This window comes from Nannospalax galili, unplaced genomic scaffold, assembly GCF_000622305.1.
Source record: "Nannospalax galili isolate Female #2095 unplaced genomic scaffold, S.galili_v1.0 scaffold88, whole genome shotgun sequence".
In the NCBI taxonomy this organism is placed as follows: domain Eukaryota; kingdom Metazoa; phylum Chordata; class Mammalia; order Rodentia; family Spalacidae; genus Nannospalax; species Nannospalax galili.
In genome coordinates this window covers 416,996-434,214 of record NW_008358908.1, presented here as the reverse complement: position 1 = coordinate 434,214, position 17,219 = coordinate 416,996, and the positions used below count along the sequence as shown (strand labels likewise).

At 38.4% G+C, this 17,219-nt stretch overlaps 1 protein-coding gene across 2 annotated transcripts in view; it reads left to right on the top strand.

Annotated features, from left to right (window-relative positions):
• Heatr5b (HEAT repeat containing 5B) overlaps window positions 1–17,219 on the top strand; it is a 129,179-nt gene that overhangs the window by 72,997 nt on the left and 38,963 nt on the right. For both annotated transcript variants that reach the window (XM_029558388.1, XM_008822591.3), the window contains 4 exons: window positions 4,659–4,803; window positions 5,068–5,307; window positions 6,023–6,274; window positions 16,125–16,306. In XM_029558388.1, the coding sequence (XP_029414248.1) occupies window positions 4,659–4,803; window positions 5,068–5,307; window positions 6,023–6,274; window positions 16,125–16,306 (819 nt within the window). The remainder of the gene's footprint in view (window positions 1–4,658; window positions 4,804–5,067; window positions 5,308–6,022; window positions 6,275–16,124; window positions 16,307–17,219) is intronic.

Below are 17,219 nucleotides of genomic sequence, written 5' to 3'. Positions count from 1 at the left end.
TTTATTATTCTTTCATTGTGATTTTGGCATGTGAATTTCTTTTGTTGTTTATGATTCTGATATGAGAATTAAGTTGAAGTTTATTCTATTTGTATTATCAGGTTGCCTGGGCCCTTTACTTATTGGTTATGTAATGCTGGTTGGTACAGGTTTCAGGTTCTATCAGTTTTTATTTTGGAGGGAACTGATGGCTTCAGATCAGCTATTCAGGAGCACCCACAGAAGTCCAAATCAGGTTCCAGTCAGGTACACTCAGCTTCCTTCTAAGGAAGCCTTCCTTCTCTATTAGCAGGAGCTCAGAGAAAATTTGAGAAATTCCCCAAGGAGGGTGGGTTTTGGGACTCTCAGTCTGTCTGCTGTGTTCTCAGCCCCTCTGCCAGAGGGAGACCAGAACCTGGCACTCTCTGGCCGTCTGCTGAGATCACAGCTGCTACACTGATGGAGGTTGGAGCCCATCCACTCAGGTTGTCTCTAGCATCTCAGCCTTAGGCTACTAGAGCCACATCTGCCCTGGGGCCTTGGGAAGGGCCTCACAAAATCTCAGGTAGGGGCATAAGTATGGGGCAATTAGGGGAAGGTCACCACCGAGTGCAGGCAGGATCCAGGTGCTCTCAGGCAATTCCCTGTGTTCTCAGCCCCTATGCCAGAGGGAGGCCAGAACCCAGCACTCTCTGGCAGTCTGCTGAGATCACAGCTGCTACACTGATGGAAAGTGGAGCCCACCCTCTCAGGCTGTCTGCTAGGATCTCAGCCTTAGCCTACCCTGCACACCACATTTTTTACAAAGGGCATCCACAAAAAACTATGGAATACTAGTGTGCAGTACACTGAACCCTGTAATAAAACACTAAGCATTCTGCCTAAAGCTCTTACCTAATGTAACCTATGAGGGCATAGATGGTATTTGTTGAGCAAGATGGGCTTGTTACATACCTTATATACTTTGGATGGGGAACTGACCAGGCCAGTGAAGACATAGATCTACCTTCCTCGGCTTTCTGGTTTCTAGCTCTGTTTTTTTCTCGTTTAAAAACATTTTTTGTCTTTGTGTATATATGGGGGGGGCAAGAGGGTAACATGACGTGTATGTGGAGGTCAGAGAGCAACCTTGGGTATGGGTTCTCACCTTTCACCTTGTTTGAGACAGAGTCTCTTGTTCACTACTGCCTAAACCAGGCAAACTCGCCTTCAAGCTTCTGGGGATCCTCCTGTCTCCACCTCCTACCTCTTAGTATAGGCACCAGGATTATAGATACAGGCACTACTCTATGAAGTTCTTTATTTTTTACATGGGTTCTGGGGATCCAAACTTAGGTCCTTAGGCTTGCCCATAAGTGGCTTTACCCACTGAACTGTCGTCTCTTCAACTCCCATTCTTTTTCCTCCTTAAATGTAGTTATGCTCTGGAGGTTGACCTGATTAGATGAAACATAGTTAAAGGGATCTAGCAAAGGAAAACTATGTGTTTCTTTATCTCTGTGGAGCTTATCACTAAGCCACAGGGAACATAATCAGTTTCCTCTTCGGTAACATAAGATGATGTCTCCAAACTGGATTCTTTAGTGGAACATCAAGGATTTTATTATAAGGCATGGTAGATATTTTCCTGAACCTCCTTCAGACTAGGTAAGTGAGATTATTGTCAGCTGGGAAGGAGATAGTGTAGCAGGGTAGAAATTAGAAAAATAGTCATTCAAGTTGTTGTCATGTTGAAACATTGCCAAAAGCCTCTCACGCAGTTTACACTGAACAGGTGTTTTGATGCTCACTGAAAAATAGTCTACATATGGGTTCATCCAAAGTAGTGAATGAATTCATTCAGTATTTTGTAAACTTATGCTCAGTTCTATGCAGTCTTTTACACTATAAATGGACATAACATGTGATGGCATGTGCAGTCTCTGAAACAAAATGAATATGATTTTTTTTCATCAAAATGTATTGAGAGGAGCATTTTACTATAGCAGTATTCAATAAATGATATAAACATTAAACTATGCATGGAAAGAAAACTACTCAAAATGTATTTTTAAGTGAACAGATGCCATTCTGAATTATTATAATTTCTGTCCTTGGAAACAGCTGCTTTGTCTGTCATGTGACCACAGTTCCTCTTTTCCAGAAAGAATCATTGCACAGAGGCCTTTGTGTCATCTGGAATAACTTTAGGAGCTTTCAGTGAATGACTTTGAGTTTGAAATTTTTTTTAAGAAAGTGCTTTCTCGCTGGGCGTGGTGGTGCACACCTTTAATCCCAGCACTCGGGAGGCAGATCTCTGTGAGTTCAAGGCCAGCCTGGTCTACATAGTGAGTTCCAGGACAGCTGGGGCTACAGGGAGACCCTGTCTCAGAAAAAAGACCGAAAATAAAAGAAAGTGCTTTCTCTATTGGATTTTGTGTTCGGTCATTCCAGATGTATACAGTGCCTGGAGTATTACTTTGTGTGTGCATATATGCAATTGCCATTGCTACTTGGCTTTTTTTTTTTTTTTTTACATTTTTTTGTTTACTTACTATGTGTTTGTGTGTGCATGTGTGTGCATACCACAACACATGTGTGGAAGACAGAGTAACCTGCAGAAGTTGGTTCTCTCCTTCTAACATGTAGGTCCTGGGGATCAAATTCAGATCATCAGTCTTGGTGGCAAGCACCTCTGTGAGCTGAGCCATTTTGCCAGACCAAACCCACTTTTTTACTGACACAAAGCAATTAGAGTTTACCATTATAGCTATGGACTTAAAAAAATTTTTTGTCAAGCCTAGCTTAGATTGAAAGTGTGTAACATATACACATATGCATATACATGCACATACTATATATTATTTTCATGTATTTTGCTTTGATTGGCTAACATGATAGAACATAAACAGAAGGGCATAACAAGGCACCTGCTAGAGGAAAACCTCCTAAGAGATTGAAACTGTACAGATAAAAATGTCAGAAAGAGCAAGTGACTTGTTCTTCGTATTTGATATTCAGCTTTCTAGTTTAGGGTCTTTGAAAGTTTGGGATGATCTGTATTTTTAGCAGAGAAGTAGATAATGCATTTTGTTAGTAAAAAAATCTATAAGGCTTTTCTCCCCTCAGTTACATCTTTTCTTTATATATTATATGATTTCGTGGACTGATTTTTATACATGTGTGTCTTTTTTTTCTAATTTTATTTTTTATTTTATGTGTATGAGTGTTTTGCCTGCATGTATGTAAGTACACCCATGTCATGCAATGCCTGCAGAGGCTATAAGAGGGTGTTCGATCCCTTGGAACTGGAGTTACAGACACTAGTCATTATGTGAATAATGAGATCTGAACCCAGGTTCTCTACAAGAGCAGCCAGTGCTCTTAACTGCTGAGCTATCTCTCCAGCCCCTATGAATGTATATCTTAAGTAGATAAGTGTACATTAATAGCACAAAGATATACTAGCTTGAGAGGGGGTGATATGTTCTACATGGTATTCCTTTCCACCTCTATCATTTGTGACTGTTATTCTTTCTCAGATATATTACTTATTTTATTTGTAAGAAAGCAATACCTGCAGTAATATAATAATATTTAACATTTATCAAGTATATAATATTTATTGAGTATTGAGTGTGTCAGCATTGCTACAAGCATTTTACTTTGGTAACATTTTATTTTTGCCACAATTCTGTGATGATTATTGTTCCTATTTTACAAATAGACAAATATGGGCATAATCCTACAGAGGTAGGATTCAAATGCAAACCGACATTCAAGCCAGAGTTCTTTATTCTTTTCTTTCTTTCTTTCCTTTCTTTCTTTTTTTTTTGGAGACAAGGTTTCTCTGTAGTCCCAGGTGGCCTGGATCTCCTTATGTAGACTAGGCAGGCCTTGAACTCACAGAGATCCACCTACCTCTGCCTCCCGAGTGCTGGGATTATGTACCACCATGCCCAGCTCAAGCTTGAGAAGCTTGAGTTCTTTTTTTTTTTTTTTTTTTTTTAAATTCTTTTTGAGACAGGTTCTCCCTGTAGCCCCAGCTGACCTGGAACTCACTGTGTAGAGCACGCTGGCCTTGAACTCATAGAGATATACCTGCCTCTGCCTCCTGAGAGCTGGGATTAAAGGCATGTGCCACTATGCCCCAAGTCTGAGTTCTTAACCATTATATTTCTGCTGTTTTCCTTTGTTGGCATATACTGTGTTGATTTTTTTTAACTGACTTTTCAGATGGAAAATTTTATACCTAGCCTCTGTAGTTCTTTTCAGGTGTGTTTATACTTGTTTGATTTTGTTTTACTCATTTTAATAAGCCTTCCATTTCATTTCCAGTTCTTGCCATGTGTTCTGCCTCCTCACTTTCTGTTCACTGCATTTGATTTCTGTATACTTAAAAGAATTTAGATGACAGCATTTAAGTAAGACCATGTATAAACTAAGATGCACAGAAGGTCCTGAGCTTTCATCTGAGTATATTGCATGAGCTTTAGAATGCAAGTCTCAGCATAGTTCTTTTTGCTATTGATGTATTTTCTATATTTCTTACTGATATTATCTTGCCAAAATGCTATTCTATGAGTGTATTTTAAATAACCAAGGTTGTTCAATGAGGAACCTCTTCAAAAGGACATGCTTGTGGGGTAAGTAAACGTCAAGAGTTACAGCTTTAAAATTTTCCTGAAATGTGCTTGCAGGTTCACCTATGCAGCTCCCACTTGCTGCTCCGACGAGCAGCTGTGGCGTGTCTCCGGCAACTTGCACAACGGGAAGCAGCAGAAGTGTGTGAATATGCCATGAGCCTAGCGAAGAACGCAGGGGACAAAGAGAGCGGTCCTGCCAGTGAGTTCTCGCACTGGCCAATATTATTCTTTGTTTAAAAGTATTATATTCTAATAAATCAGAATCATCAGTTTTAAAAACCCTTATTATCAGGTTAAATTTTAACCCCAAAATTTGTAAGCTGGAGACCTTTGCTAAATTATATTTATAGGTAGTTTTTGTTGCTATTGTGAAATTACATGTAAGTCTTGTTCTTTAACATGGTTGCTAACTGTAGCGTATAATAACATCCCACAGAAATTCATTTGTAAAATTACCTTTCAGATGTCAATCCTTTTGTGCCTGGAGTTAGTGCTCGAGGTGATATCCATTGTTGGCACCAAGGCGTGAATATAACAGAGACTGGTCTTGAAGGACTTCTTTTTGGAATGCTGGACCGGGAGACAGATCGAAAACTGTGTTCTGACATCCATGACACATTGGGACACATGCTTTCTTCGTTGGCAGTTGAAAAGCTTTCCCACTGGTTAATGCTTTGTAAAGATGTCTTGGCAGCTTCTAGTGGTACATATTTAATATGTATTCTTTCTTTAAAAACATTTTTAAATTTTTACTTATTTATGTGTATGTGTGTGTCTGCTTGTCTGTATATGTACCACATGTGTATAGGTATCCATGGAAACCAGAAGAGGGTGTCGAATCCCTTGGAATTGAAGTTACGGATGGTTGTTAGCCACTGTGTGGGTGCTGGGAAATGAATCCAGGTCCCCTGGAAGAGCAGCCAGTGCTAATAACTGCTGAGCTGTCTATCTAGCCCCTAATATGTGCTTTTGAAATAATGAAAATGGTTTTACTTTGATATATAAATGCAGATATACAGATATAGAAATGTACATCTATATTAATTTAAGCTTACATCTAAAAGTATCGGTAATTTTTTTCATCCCTAAATTCCTATAAAAGTATAGAACATTGTGTTACAGTATAAACCAATCCACTTCTAATATGCATTTGAAAATGTATTTCAAATTCTTTGGAGGTTCAAACTGAATTTTTATTTCTCATAAATCCCAGGTCATTCTGCAGTACAACTTAGTATTATAATTCTATTCAAATCTGTAAATGTAATGTGCATAAAATTAATTTATTCTATGCTCTCTTTGATTTTTGATTCAGAAGTCTGTCAGTTCTGTTTTCCTGGGTGTGAGAATTAATGGTCTTTCTGAGGCATTATTTTGCTGTATGTGAAGATTCACATTGTTATTCATTTTTGTTGTAGATATGAGCACAGCAACTCCCTTAAGCAGTGGGAAAGATGAAGAATCTGAAAAGAAAGATGAGATGGATGACGATACCATGTTTACTACACTGGGAGAGGAAGATAAGTCAAAGCCTTTTGTGGCTCCTCGCTGGGCTACTCGGGTGTTTGCTGCTGACTGCCTGTGTCGCATTATAAACCTGTGTGAGAATGTAGACCAGGCTCACTTTGATCTTGCCATGGCACGGTCTGCTAAACTACGAAATCCTAAAAGTAAGTTTGAGATCAGTACTTCTTTTCCTCAAAGTACAGGTTTGTGATGTTTTATCCCTTTGTAGCATGCTTTAGGCTGTGCCTTTCATTTAGTGTAAGTTACCTCACTTTTGCCATAATTTTCTGTCCCTCTATGTGCTATTTGTCCATATTTAGAAGATAAGCTGAAGAAAGTGGTCAAAAGGCTGATAGACATAAATAGGTTAATAGATGTAAATCTAGATATCAGTGTATGTAAATCTGAAGCATTTGCCCATGGACTGTCACTGGCAGTATCTTGTTTCTTAAAAGTTTTCCTAGTTTTAGTACTGCAGTGTAAAAGAGACAGTAGAACTTCAATACACATAAATAAAATGAACATTGTAGCCTCCAGCCATGGAAACTGAGAATTCCTGAATGCCATAGCACATTTCAAACTCTCAGATTTCAGAAACACCATCAGGTAATTTTGAAAAGGAAAATTGTTTATTACTGAAAACTTTACTGCTTTTTAACTTTTGCAAGCTTTTTATGCCATATTTTCTCTGGATCAGATATTATAGAGAATTCACAAAGAGTTCATCAGACCCAATAAATACCTTCATTTTACAGTTGAAGAGACCCTTCCCTGCACTGTGTTGCATCTTCATTACCCTGTTAGTTTTTCCATTTGTGTATGCTGATAGCATTTAAATCCATACATTGGGATGTCTTTAGCATTATCTTATTGCATATAAGAAGCTGCAGAGTTCATAAACATATTTTTAAGACACAGAAAGTAAATAGTAGTACACAGTATATAATATATGTATATGTGAATCAGGGGGCTGGAGAGATGATTCAGTAGTTAGGAGCACTTCTTGTTCTTCCAAAGGACGAGCTTGGTTCCCAGTATCCATATTGGCGGCTCACAACTACCTGTAACTTCAGCTCTAGGGAATCCAGTGCTGTTTTCTGGCTACCACGAGCACCCCTCCCCCCCAGATAAATATAAATAAATCTTTAAAAAATTCTGAGTATGGTGGTGACACCTTTTATCCCAGCACTTGAGAGACAGAGGCAGGTGAATCTCTTGAGTTTGATGCTACTGTGATCTATATAGCAAGTTGCAAGCCAGCCAGGGCCACACAGTGAGACTCTGTCTTTAAAAAAAAAGAAGGAAAATGAAAGAAAAAAAAGAATCAGAATATAGGGTGCAGGGAAAACACCATGTCATGAGTATGGCGCCTACGGTCCTGTCATCATTTAGCACACATTAACTGAATCTTTTCCTTTGGTATACACTGGGAATGCAAAGAACCAAAAAAAAAGGCCAGACCTTGAAAAAAACTAATTCAATAAATTCAATAATTACAGTGTGTCTTGATAGAGATAACACAGTGATTTGGAAATGTTAGAAATAATGCCATTTACTTCCTGAAAAGCTAGAGATCTCATAGAAGAGGCTGTTTTGCAGCTGGGTTCTAGAGGTAGAGAAAGGTTTTCTACGTAAAGAGGCTAGTTGTATTAGCTTTCTAGTGCTTCTAGATCCATAAACATCAGTTTGAAGTGGTGGAACTTTATTGCCTTCCAACTTTGTAGATCAGAAGTCCACCCCATGCCTCACTGGGATAAAAATCAAGGGATTAACATAGCTGTATTCTTTTTTAAAAAAATATTTTATTTATTATTTTCTGTGTATGAGTACATTGCCTGCATATATATAAGTGCAGCCATGTTGTGCAGTGCTCATGGAGGTCAGAAGAGGGTGTTGGATCCCCCAGAACTGGAGTTACAGACAGTTGTTAGTTGCCTGGGTGTTGGGAATCGAACTGGGTCCTCTGCAAGAGCAGTCAGTGCTCTTAGCCACTGAGCCATCTCTCCAGCCCCAGCTGCATTCTTTTTTGCATACTTTATGGGGATTCATTTCCTTCTCTTTCCCAGCTTTTGTACATTGTCTGCATTCCTTAGCTTGTATTTATTGCCAGCAGTGTTGAATCTTTCTGGAATGCCTTTCTCTTTATCCAGTGTCATAGTCTTTCTCTGTGGTTAAAGAAAGTACTGTGGTTTTTTTCTTTTGTTTTTGTGATTTTTTTTCTTTATTTTATAGTGTTGGGTATTGATCATGGGCCCTTGTGCATGTTAGATAAGTACTTTAAAACTGAGCTATGCCCTAATCCTAGATGTTTTACTTTTATGCACTCCTGTAGTTACATTGAGTCCAACTATATAATTTAGGGTAATCTTGCTGTTTCAGAACTCTTAACATTAATCTATCTGCAGCATTCCTTTTATCACGTATTCACAAATTCTATAGATTATGGCATGGACATTTTTGGGCACCATTATTCAGCTTACTGTTCTTGTTTATTATAAACAGAGGGAATAAGAATCTGTAGAGTTATGAAATTATAAGTATGCAGGCTGTATTCAAGTAGTAGAAAAAATCTTTAAGTTGGCTCTCTTTACTTTGTATTTCTTTAGAAAAATTTTTTCTTAAAGCTTTTCGTTTTTTTGAGAATTTCATACATGTGTGCTATGTTTTCATTGCTTCCACCTCCCTCTTCTTCCTCCAACCTATCCTACCCCTGACTTCCTTTCCATTTTGTGACCTTTTTTTCTATTATGATTATTACATGTGTATGTGTATATGTGTGTGTGTGTGGGTGTGTGTATGTACATACACATGTATAATCTACTGAATTCATTTATTGGTACTTGTGTGTACATATGTTTAGTGCTGACCACATGGGATTTGGAGTTTGTCCCTGAAGAAACCTATTAGGGAACTTGTCCCTGAAGAAAACTGATTCTCCCTCCCTCAGCAGCCATTGATTGCCTTAGCTCTTCATCTAGAGGTGGGACCCTATGAAATACCCCCATTAACATTGGCAAATCAGTTGGTATGGTCATTATGCAGGTCTTGTTTAAGCCAACTGTATTGTGAAATTTCACCCTGTCATATCTAGAAGACACTAGCAGCAGGCATCCTGGTCCTATGGCCCTTACAGTCTTTCCACACACACCCCCTCCTGCTCTCTTCCATGATGTTCTCTGAACCTTAGGTGTAGGGGTTGCATTGTATCAGTTGGGACTGGCCACCCCATGGTGACTTATTCTCTGCATTTTGACCAGCTGTAGAACTTTGTAATAGTTTCCATCAGCTGTTAAAAAAAAACCAGCCCCCCCAAAAAAACCTTCTTGAATGAGTTCTACACTCATCTGTGAATATAAGAATATTTAGAATATAGTTAGGGATTATATTGGTTTAGGGAAATGGCAGTAATATGCTCTCCTCTAGGGTCTGTGACCTCTCCAGCCATTCAGCCATGGGTATTTGGCTAGATTTACAGTACCAGGCATAAACTCCTTCCCGTTGAGTGGGCCTTAAGTTCATCTAGACAGCTATTGGTTATGCCCAAGATGAAAGTGCCACTATTGAACCTTTATGAATATTTTGCTGGGCCAGTCATTGTTGTAGTTCATAGACTTTACAACTGGGTAGGGCTATTGATTGCTTTTCTCCCTTGTCAGCTTACAGAGCATCTTCTGATACTATGAGAGCTAGTCCTCAGGGATTCCAGGTCAGTTCCAACTTGATTTCTTCAAGTCCTGTGTCTGGTGTATGTGGAGTCTCTAGCAGTACCTTTCAAGTTCTGGGAGGCAACCGTGGGCTATGGCAGTAGCCTATATTTTGGGGGCAGTTTCTTGTACTATCCTGACAAAAATATTGAAGGGAGATTTTCCTTCTATGACACTGGAATTTTTGTTAGATAGTTTTGGACTATACCAATACACACATATATATCATATATACATTTTTAAAGTAACTTATTAAACAATATGTTTTCCTATGACTTTTTCAGACATCCTTAGTATTGCTTACCTGTCCTTCCTCTCTCTCTCTCTCTCTCTCTCGCTCTCTCACTCTCTCGCTCTCTCGCTCTCTCGCTCTCCCTCCCCCTCCCTAGTCAAAGCCCCCTTCCATTTTCCCCATTTTCCCCTTGATAGTGCCTATACCTCACTGTCCTGCTCTTTAGATCACCTCCTTCTCCCCTCCCCCATGGTTCCTTCTACTGTCCTGGCTTCTGTTGTTACTCCAGATTATATGCTCATATCTAAAGATTCACAGCTAGGATCTACAAATAGGAGGTGTTTGTCTTTCTGGGTCTGGGTTACCTCACTTAGAATAATGTTTTCCAGTACCATCCATTTCATGATTTCATTTTTCATGATTTCATTTTCCTTTGTAGCTGAATATAACTCCATTGTGTATATGTACCACATTTTCATTATCCATTCATGAGTTGAAGGATATTTAGGTTGTTTTCATTCCTAACTATTGTGAACATGGCTGAGCAAGTAGTAGGAGACTGAGTCCTGTGGGTATGTGCCAAGGAGTAGTATAGCTGGGTCATATAGTATGTCTACTTCTAGTTTTTTTTTTTAATTCTCCACACTGATGTCACTGTCCATAATCTGTACCCAGTCCATAGTCAAGTCCCACCAGGAGTGAGTGAATGAGGGTTTCAAACCCTGCATCTACACCAGGATTTGTTGACAGTTGTTGCCTTGATCTTAGATAGTCTGACTGGGATAAGATGAGCTCTTAAAGTAGTTTTAATTTGCATTCTCAAATTGCTAAGGATTTTGAACACTTTTAAAGATATTTCTTAGGCATTTAAAAATATTTTTTTTATTTTATATGTATTAGTATATTGCCTGCATGTAAGTGCACCCATTTTGTGCAGTGCCCACAGAGGTTAGAAGAGAGCATTGGATCCCCTGGAACTGGAGTTATGGATGGTTGTTAGCTGCCATTGGGGCACTAGGAACAGAATTTGTGGCCTCTGCAAGAACAGCTAGTGCTTTTAACTGCTGAGCCGTCTCTCTAGCCTCGTTTCTTAGGCATTTTTATTTCTTCTTTTGAGAACTCTCTATTCAGATCTGTAGCCCAATTTTAATTCAGCCATTTGTTTTCTTAATTCTTTTTTTTTTTGAGTTCTTTGTATATTCTTGGCTATATAGCTGGCAAAGATTCACTCCCCCCTCTATGGAACTTTCCTTTGTTATATAGAAGACTTTTAGTTTAATGAGGTCTTATTTGTCAATTGCTGGCTTTAATTCCTGAGTGAATGGAGTTTGATTTGGTCCTTTACTGTGTCTATATCTTGTAGGGTACTGCCTGTGTATTCTTCTAAGTTTCAGTGTTTCAAGTTTCACATTGAGGTCCTTGATCCATATGGAGTTGATTTTTGTGCAAGGTAATAGATAAGAGTCTAATTTAATTTTTCCACATGTGGACATCCAGTACATTTCTACTTAGCAGCCCATAGAAGTTTATCTAAAATAGAGCGCATACTTGCACACAAGATAAATCTCAACAAAAACAGAAAAATTGAAGTAGCTCCATATATCCTATCCGAGTACAATGCCATAAAATTTAAAATCAGCAGCCAAAGAATCTCTAGTAATTACATGATCTCATGGAGATTAAACAACACACTACTGAATGATGAATGGGTCAAAGGAGAAATCAAGAAAGAAACAACAACAAAAACAAAAATTCCTGGAATTAAATGAAAATGAAAACACAATATAACAAAACCTCTAGCACACATTAAAAGGAGGGAAATGTATAGCTCTAAGTACCTACATTAAAAACTCAGAAAGAGCATAAACAAATGACTTTAACGTTGTAACTCAATAATCTGTAGCCAGGCATGGTGGTGCATGCCTTTAGTCTCAGCACTCAGGAGGCAGAGGCAGACTAATCTCTGTGAGATTGAAGTCAGCCTGGTCTATATAGCGACTTCCAGGCCAGCTGGGGCTACAGGGAGACCCTGTCTCAAAAATATAAAAAATAAATAAATATCAGAACAGAAATCAATGAAGAAAACATTACAAAGAGTCTAAGAGCTAGTTCTTCGAAAAGATGAAGAAGATTGAAAGATCCTTAGCCAAGTTAACCAAAAGATAGAAAAAGGAGACCCAAATTAGCAGAATCAGAGATGAACAGACACCAAAGAAATTCAAAATATTGTAAGGGAATGCTTTAAAAACCTATACTCATGGGGGCTGGAGAGATGGCTCAGTGGCTAAAAGCACTGACTGTTCTTGCAGAGGACCCGGGTTCAATTCCCAGCACCCACATAGTAGCTGACAACCATCCATAACTCCAGTTCCAGGGGCTCCGATGCCCTCTTCTGATCCCATGGGCATTGCACAACACAGGTGCACTTCCACATGTGTAGGGAAGATGTTCATGCACATAAAATAAATAAATAAATAAACTATTTTTTAAAAAATCTTATACTCAGGACTGTAGAGATAGCTCCACAATTAAGAGGAGAGATTGCTCTTACAAAGGACCAGGTTAAGTTCCCACCATCCACATGGTGACTAACAACCATCTGTAACTCCAGTTCAATGGGATCTGATGCCCTCTTCTTGTCTCCACAGGCATTTTAGGCACATAGTGTACTTGCATATGTGCAGGCAAAACACTCAAATACATAAAATAAAATTAATTAAAAATTTAAATCCTTAAGAAAGCAAGTAACAAATCTGGTGAGGATGTAGACAAAAGAAAACCTTTCTATACTACTGTTGAGAAAGCAAACTAATTCAGACACCGTGGAAATCAATATGGAGATTTCTCAAAAAAAAAAACATATTCCATTAAGCTAGAAAACCTAAAAAACTTAAGCAGATTCATAACAAATAAGGAGATTGAAACAGTAACACAAAGCCTTCCAACTGAAACAGATCCCAGGTCTAGATGGATTCACAGCAGAATTCTACCAGACCATCAAAGAAGAACTACAACCAGTCCTTTTTAAAGTATTCAAAAAATGGAAGTAGAGGGGCAAGTTTAGGCACAGCTAAACAACAAAAAGCTACAGGCCACTGTCCCTGATGAACACAGATGCAAAATTTCTCAGTAAAGTACTTGCAAACAGCATATAGGCATATATCAAAAAGATCATCTACCATGATCAAGTTAGCTTTATTCCAGAGATGCAGGGATGGTTCAACATATGTAAGTCAATAAATGAAATCAATCATATAAACTGGCTTAAAGACAACAATCACATGATCATCTCAATAGATGAGGAGAAGAAGGACTTTGACTAAATCCAACATGCCTTCCTAATAAAAGTCCTAGAGAGAATAGGACTGGAAGGAACATACCTCAGCATAACAACGGCTTCTATTTCTTAACTGTTTTCTTCTGTGCTTGTATGTTGCCCTTTTACTTGCATTCTTAGAGATTTTTACAAACTTTCCCTTCATACAATGGTCATATTTTATTCCTTTCTGACTCCATAGTGGATCTTAAGTCTAGTTTTATGTGTTTAGTTTTCCTCTAAGTTTTTTTGCATTTGTCCCACCTTCAGTATATCATCTTCATATCTCTCTCTCTCTCTCTCTCTCTCTCTCTCTCTCTCTCTCTCTCTCTCTCAGGTTTTCTGTTCTTATTTCAGAGCATTCATGACCCTTTGTTTGTATCCTTTCAAAAGATTCCAAATGGTTTTCAGTTTCATTCAGTTTTTATAGGAAGGTTTTTTTTATTTTTTTTATTTTTTTATTTTTTTAGTTTAGTTCTTTCTCTGACTCTTCACTATCTTTTCCTGGTTGTTTTCTTCATGGGCTTACTACTTAGTATAAGGGAGAATGCCTTTCAAGTTTGCACATTCTCACAGTGTGGTACTGTGCAGCATGGATTCCTCATGTACTCTGCATGTGCTTTTCTTACTAGGTGTTTCACAGCTGTGGCTGGATAGACAGTAAATTGGTCTCATGGGGCCCTGCCTGGATAAGTGTAGTCTCAATGCATGTGCTGTCCAGGGCCTTCTGAAAGCTGCTTACCTCACAGTCTCCTCATGTACTGTGCTTTAATTGTAGGGAATTACCACTTGTAGATTATGCTAAAACCAGTATACCAGCCCCTAATTCTGTCTCTGTGTTGCAGTTTCTGCCCTTTCCATTCCTAACCTTCAGAAATTCATCTTAAATTTTAGAAAAAAGACAGAAAAGGTTGTGGTGTAATATATAGAGGCTTATTGAGGAAAGTAGCTCATTCCAGGGACAACTGCTTTATTTTGAGTTTGGTAGACTGATGACAGAGTCCTAGGCTCTTGAAGTACGTTATAGAGCATGCAAGAGAATTACTTTTTATTTATGTTTTGGTTGGCATACTCTGAGTAGACCCATTTTAATTCAGATCCTTATGCATGGGATGTTTTCTCCCAATTCTGGCAATGGCTTATTACACCTTACTTTTAATGGTTGTATGTTTTACCTACTTTAGATGAGGAAGCTTTGGAACCTTCTAGCCAAATGCTTTGCACTCCACAAACCAGCAGATATTTATTTAAATTTTACATTTAAAAAATTGGTATATAGTCACTTACTGATTTATGTCTTCCCACCTTTTCAACAATAACAACAGACACCTATTTAAGTAACTATTTAGGGGTCAGATTGAGCCACAGAATTGTTAGTACTTAAAGACTTTGTCTTAACAGTCTTCTGAAAAATTGTAGTGTCTTGGGGATTGGTAATTTTTTTCTTTCTTTTTTTTTGATTGATTTATTTTATGTATATGAGTGTTTTGCCTGCATGTATGTAAGTGTACCTGTGTCTTGAAATGCCTGCAGAGACCAGAAGGGGCATCAGATCCCCTGGAACTGTAGTTACAGATAGCTCTTAGCTGCCATGTTGGTGCTGGGAACTGAACCCAGGTCCTCAGCAACTACAGTCAGTACTCTTAACCACTGAGCCATTTCTCCAGCCCCCAGATCATTTCTTTAGATATTAGCTGTTGCTGTGTATTTTTAATTCATTGATCTGTCCTATCTTGTTCAGTGTCTTTCTTGTTTTGTTTTATGCTTCTGTAGCTCCACATTGTGGTTTATGTCTGTCATTTCTCCTTCATCATATTTGTGCTCTTCCTTTCTTTTTGGCAGAGGGAATGTGTAATGGCTTTATAAAGCCTTTGTCTGCTAATTCTATTATACCTTTCATTTTTGAGCCAGTTCCTAGTCATTGATTTTCTTTCTGTTAGGGGGTCTGTATCTTTACATTCTTGGTAACTTTTTATTAAGATGCCAGACACTGCAAATATTAAGATGTTAGCATTGGATTTTCTGTGTTCCTTTAGATAGTGCTGAACTTCATCCTTGGATGTAGTTAAATTATTGTGCTTTATGTCATTTGAATTCCTTTGAGACTTGCTTTTAAGCAAGACCCAGAGTAAACTTTACCCTTGAGCTAAAAGAACAAGATTTCCCTTTCCTACTCTATTCTCATAAAAAGTTTTAAACTTATTTTGTGGATTTAATTTTCCTGACTACACATCTGATTTTTTTCTACAGTAGGGATTGGCAGACTAACCTGTGATCCAAATACAGCCACAGCCTGTTTCTATAAATAAAGTTTATTGAAGCTCAGCATGTTCATTTCTATAGTATGTCAGTAGTGTTCTGTAAACATTATCTGGACACTTTTGTAGTATTAACAGCAGAGTTGAATCCGTATTAGAGATGATATGGCCTGCAAAGCCAAAAATAGTGTCTGATCCTTTATAGAGAAGTCTTCCAACCCCTGCTCCAATAGAATTACAGGCTCTGTGGGGAAAATTGTGCTACTCATGCATGTCACTTCAGCTCTCGCTGCCTACCCTGTGATTGTCTGTGCTGCCATATTGTAGAATGCCGCTACTACTCTGGGTACCTTGATGTGGAAGTTTTCTTGAAATTGCATCTTTTTAGACATCATGGAGTATATGGAACATAAGTGCTTTGTCAGAAGTTTATTTAATTTCCCTCTTCTATGTTATTACACTAATATGGGGGAAAAATTTCCCTCTGTATTCTGTTCTTTGTAGATGACCTCTTGGTACTCCATCTCTCTGACCTGATTCGAATGGCATTCATGGCTGCAACTGATCATAGCAACCAACTGCGGATGGCTGGGCTCCAGGCGCTTGAAGACATTATCAAGAAATTTGCATCTGTGCCTGAGCCAGAATTTCCAGGCCATGTGATCCTGGAGCAGTATCAAGCTAATGTGAGCATTTCTGTTTATTTAAAAACTTAAAATAAATGTTTCGAGGGACAGATCATCAAAGGAGGAATTGCAGCCCTTTTTTTCAGATGGAACTCATACCTTTACTTTTGTGATTTATTTCATAGTTCAGTCAGCCTGCAACGAGAAAATAATGATGTCAAACTGTTGTCACTATTTTTCAAGTTGTGACACTTTATTAATAGTAAAACAAGAATAGAAATTCCAGTCTAGCTTCCCAATTTTGTGCTTGGATGTTTAGCTGTGCTATACCTTTAAAAGATAAAAGGATCATTGGGAAGTGTTGTGCGTTTGCTGCCAGGATATGTCTGTGTATATGCTGAGCTGCCACGAGCAGTTTTAGATATAAGAAGCAACTTCCTTTTGCACCCTGAGTGAAGAGATGTCTATAAGAGTAGCAGCTAGGGGCTGGAGAGATGACTTAGCAGTTAAGAGCACTGACTGCTCTTGCAGAGGACCTGGGTTTGATTCCCAGCACCCACGTGGCGGCTACAAACGGTCCTTAACTCCAGTTCCAGGGGGATCCGAAGCCCTTTTCTGATCTCCATGGCATTGCATGACATGGGCACACTCACATACATGCAGCCAATACACTCATACACATAAAATAAAAATAATAAATAAAATATTTTTTTAAAAAAAGAGTAGCAGCTAGAGGGATTACTGAAAGAATCACATAGTTTCAAAAGTCTTTTTACTACTCTTAAACAGAGATAAACTTGTTTTTCTTGAGATTTGTGCTCTTAAGTTTTCAGACACGGTGCAGTAAAACTAATCCTAGTAGTGGGGGAAAGGTTACGTGAAAACTAAGAAATTAGGTTAGCAAGCAAAATAGAAGTCTCTTTTTGCTGTGATTATACCAAACCTTCACTTCAGATGTACCATATCTTGACTA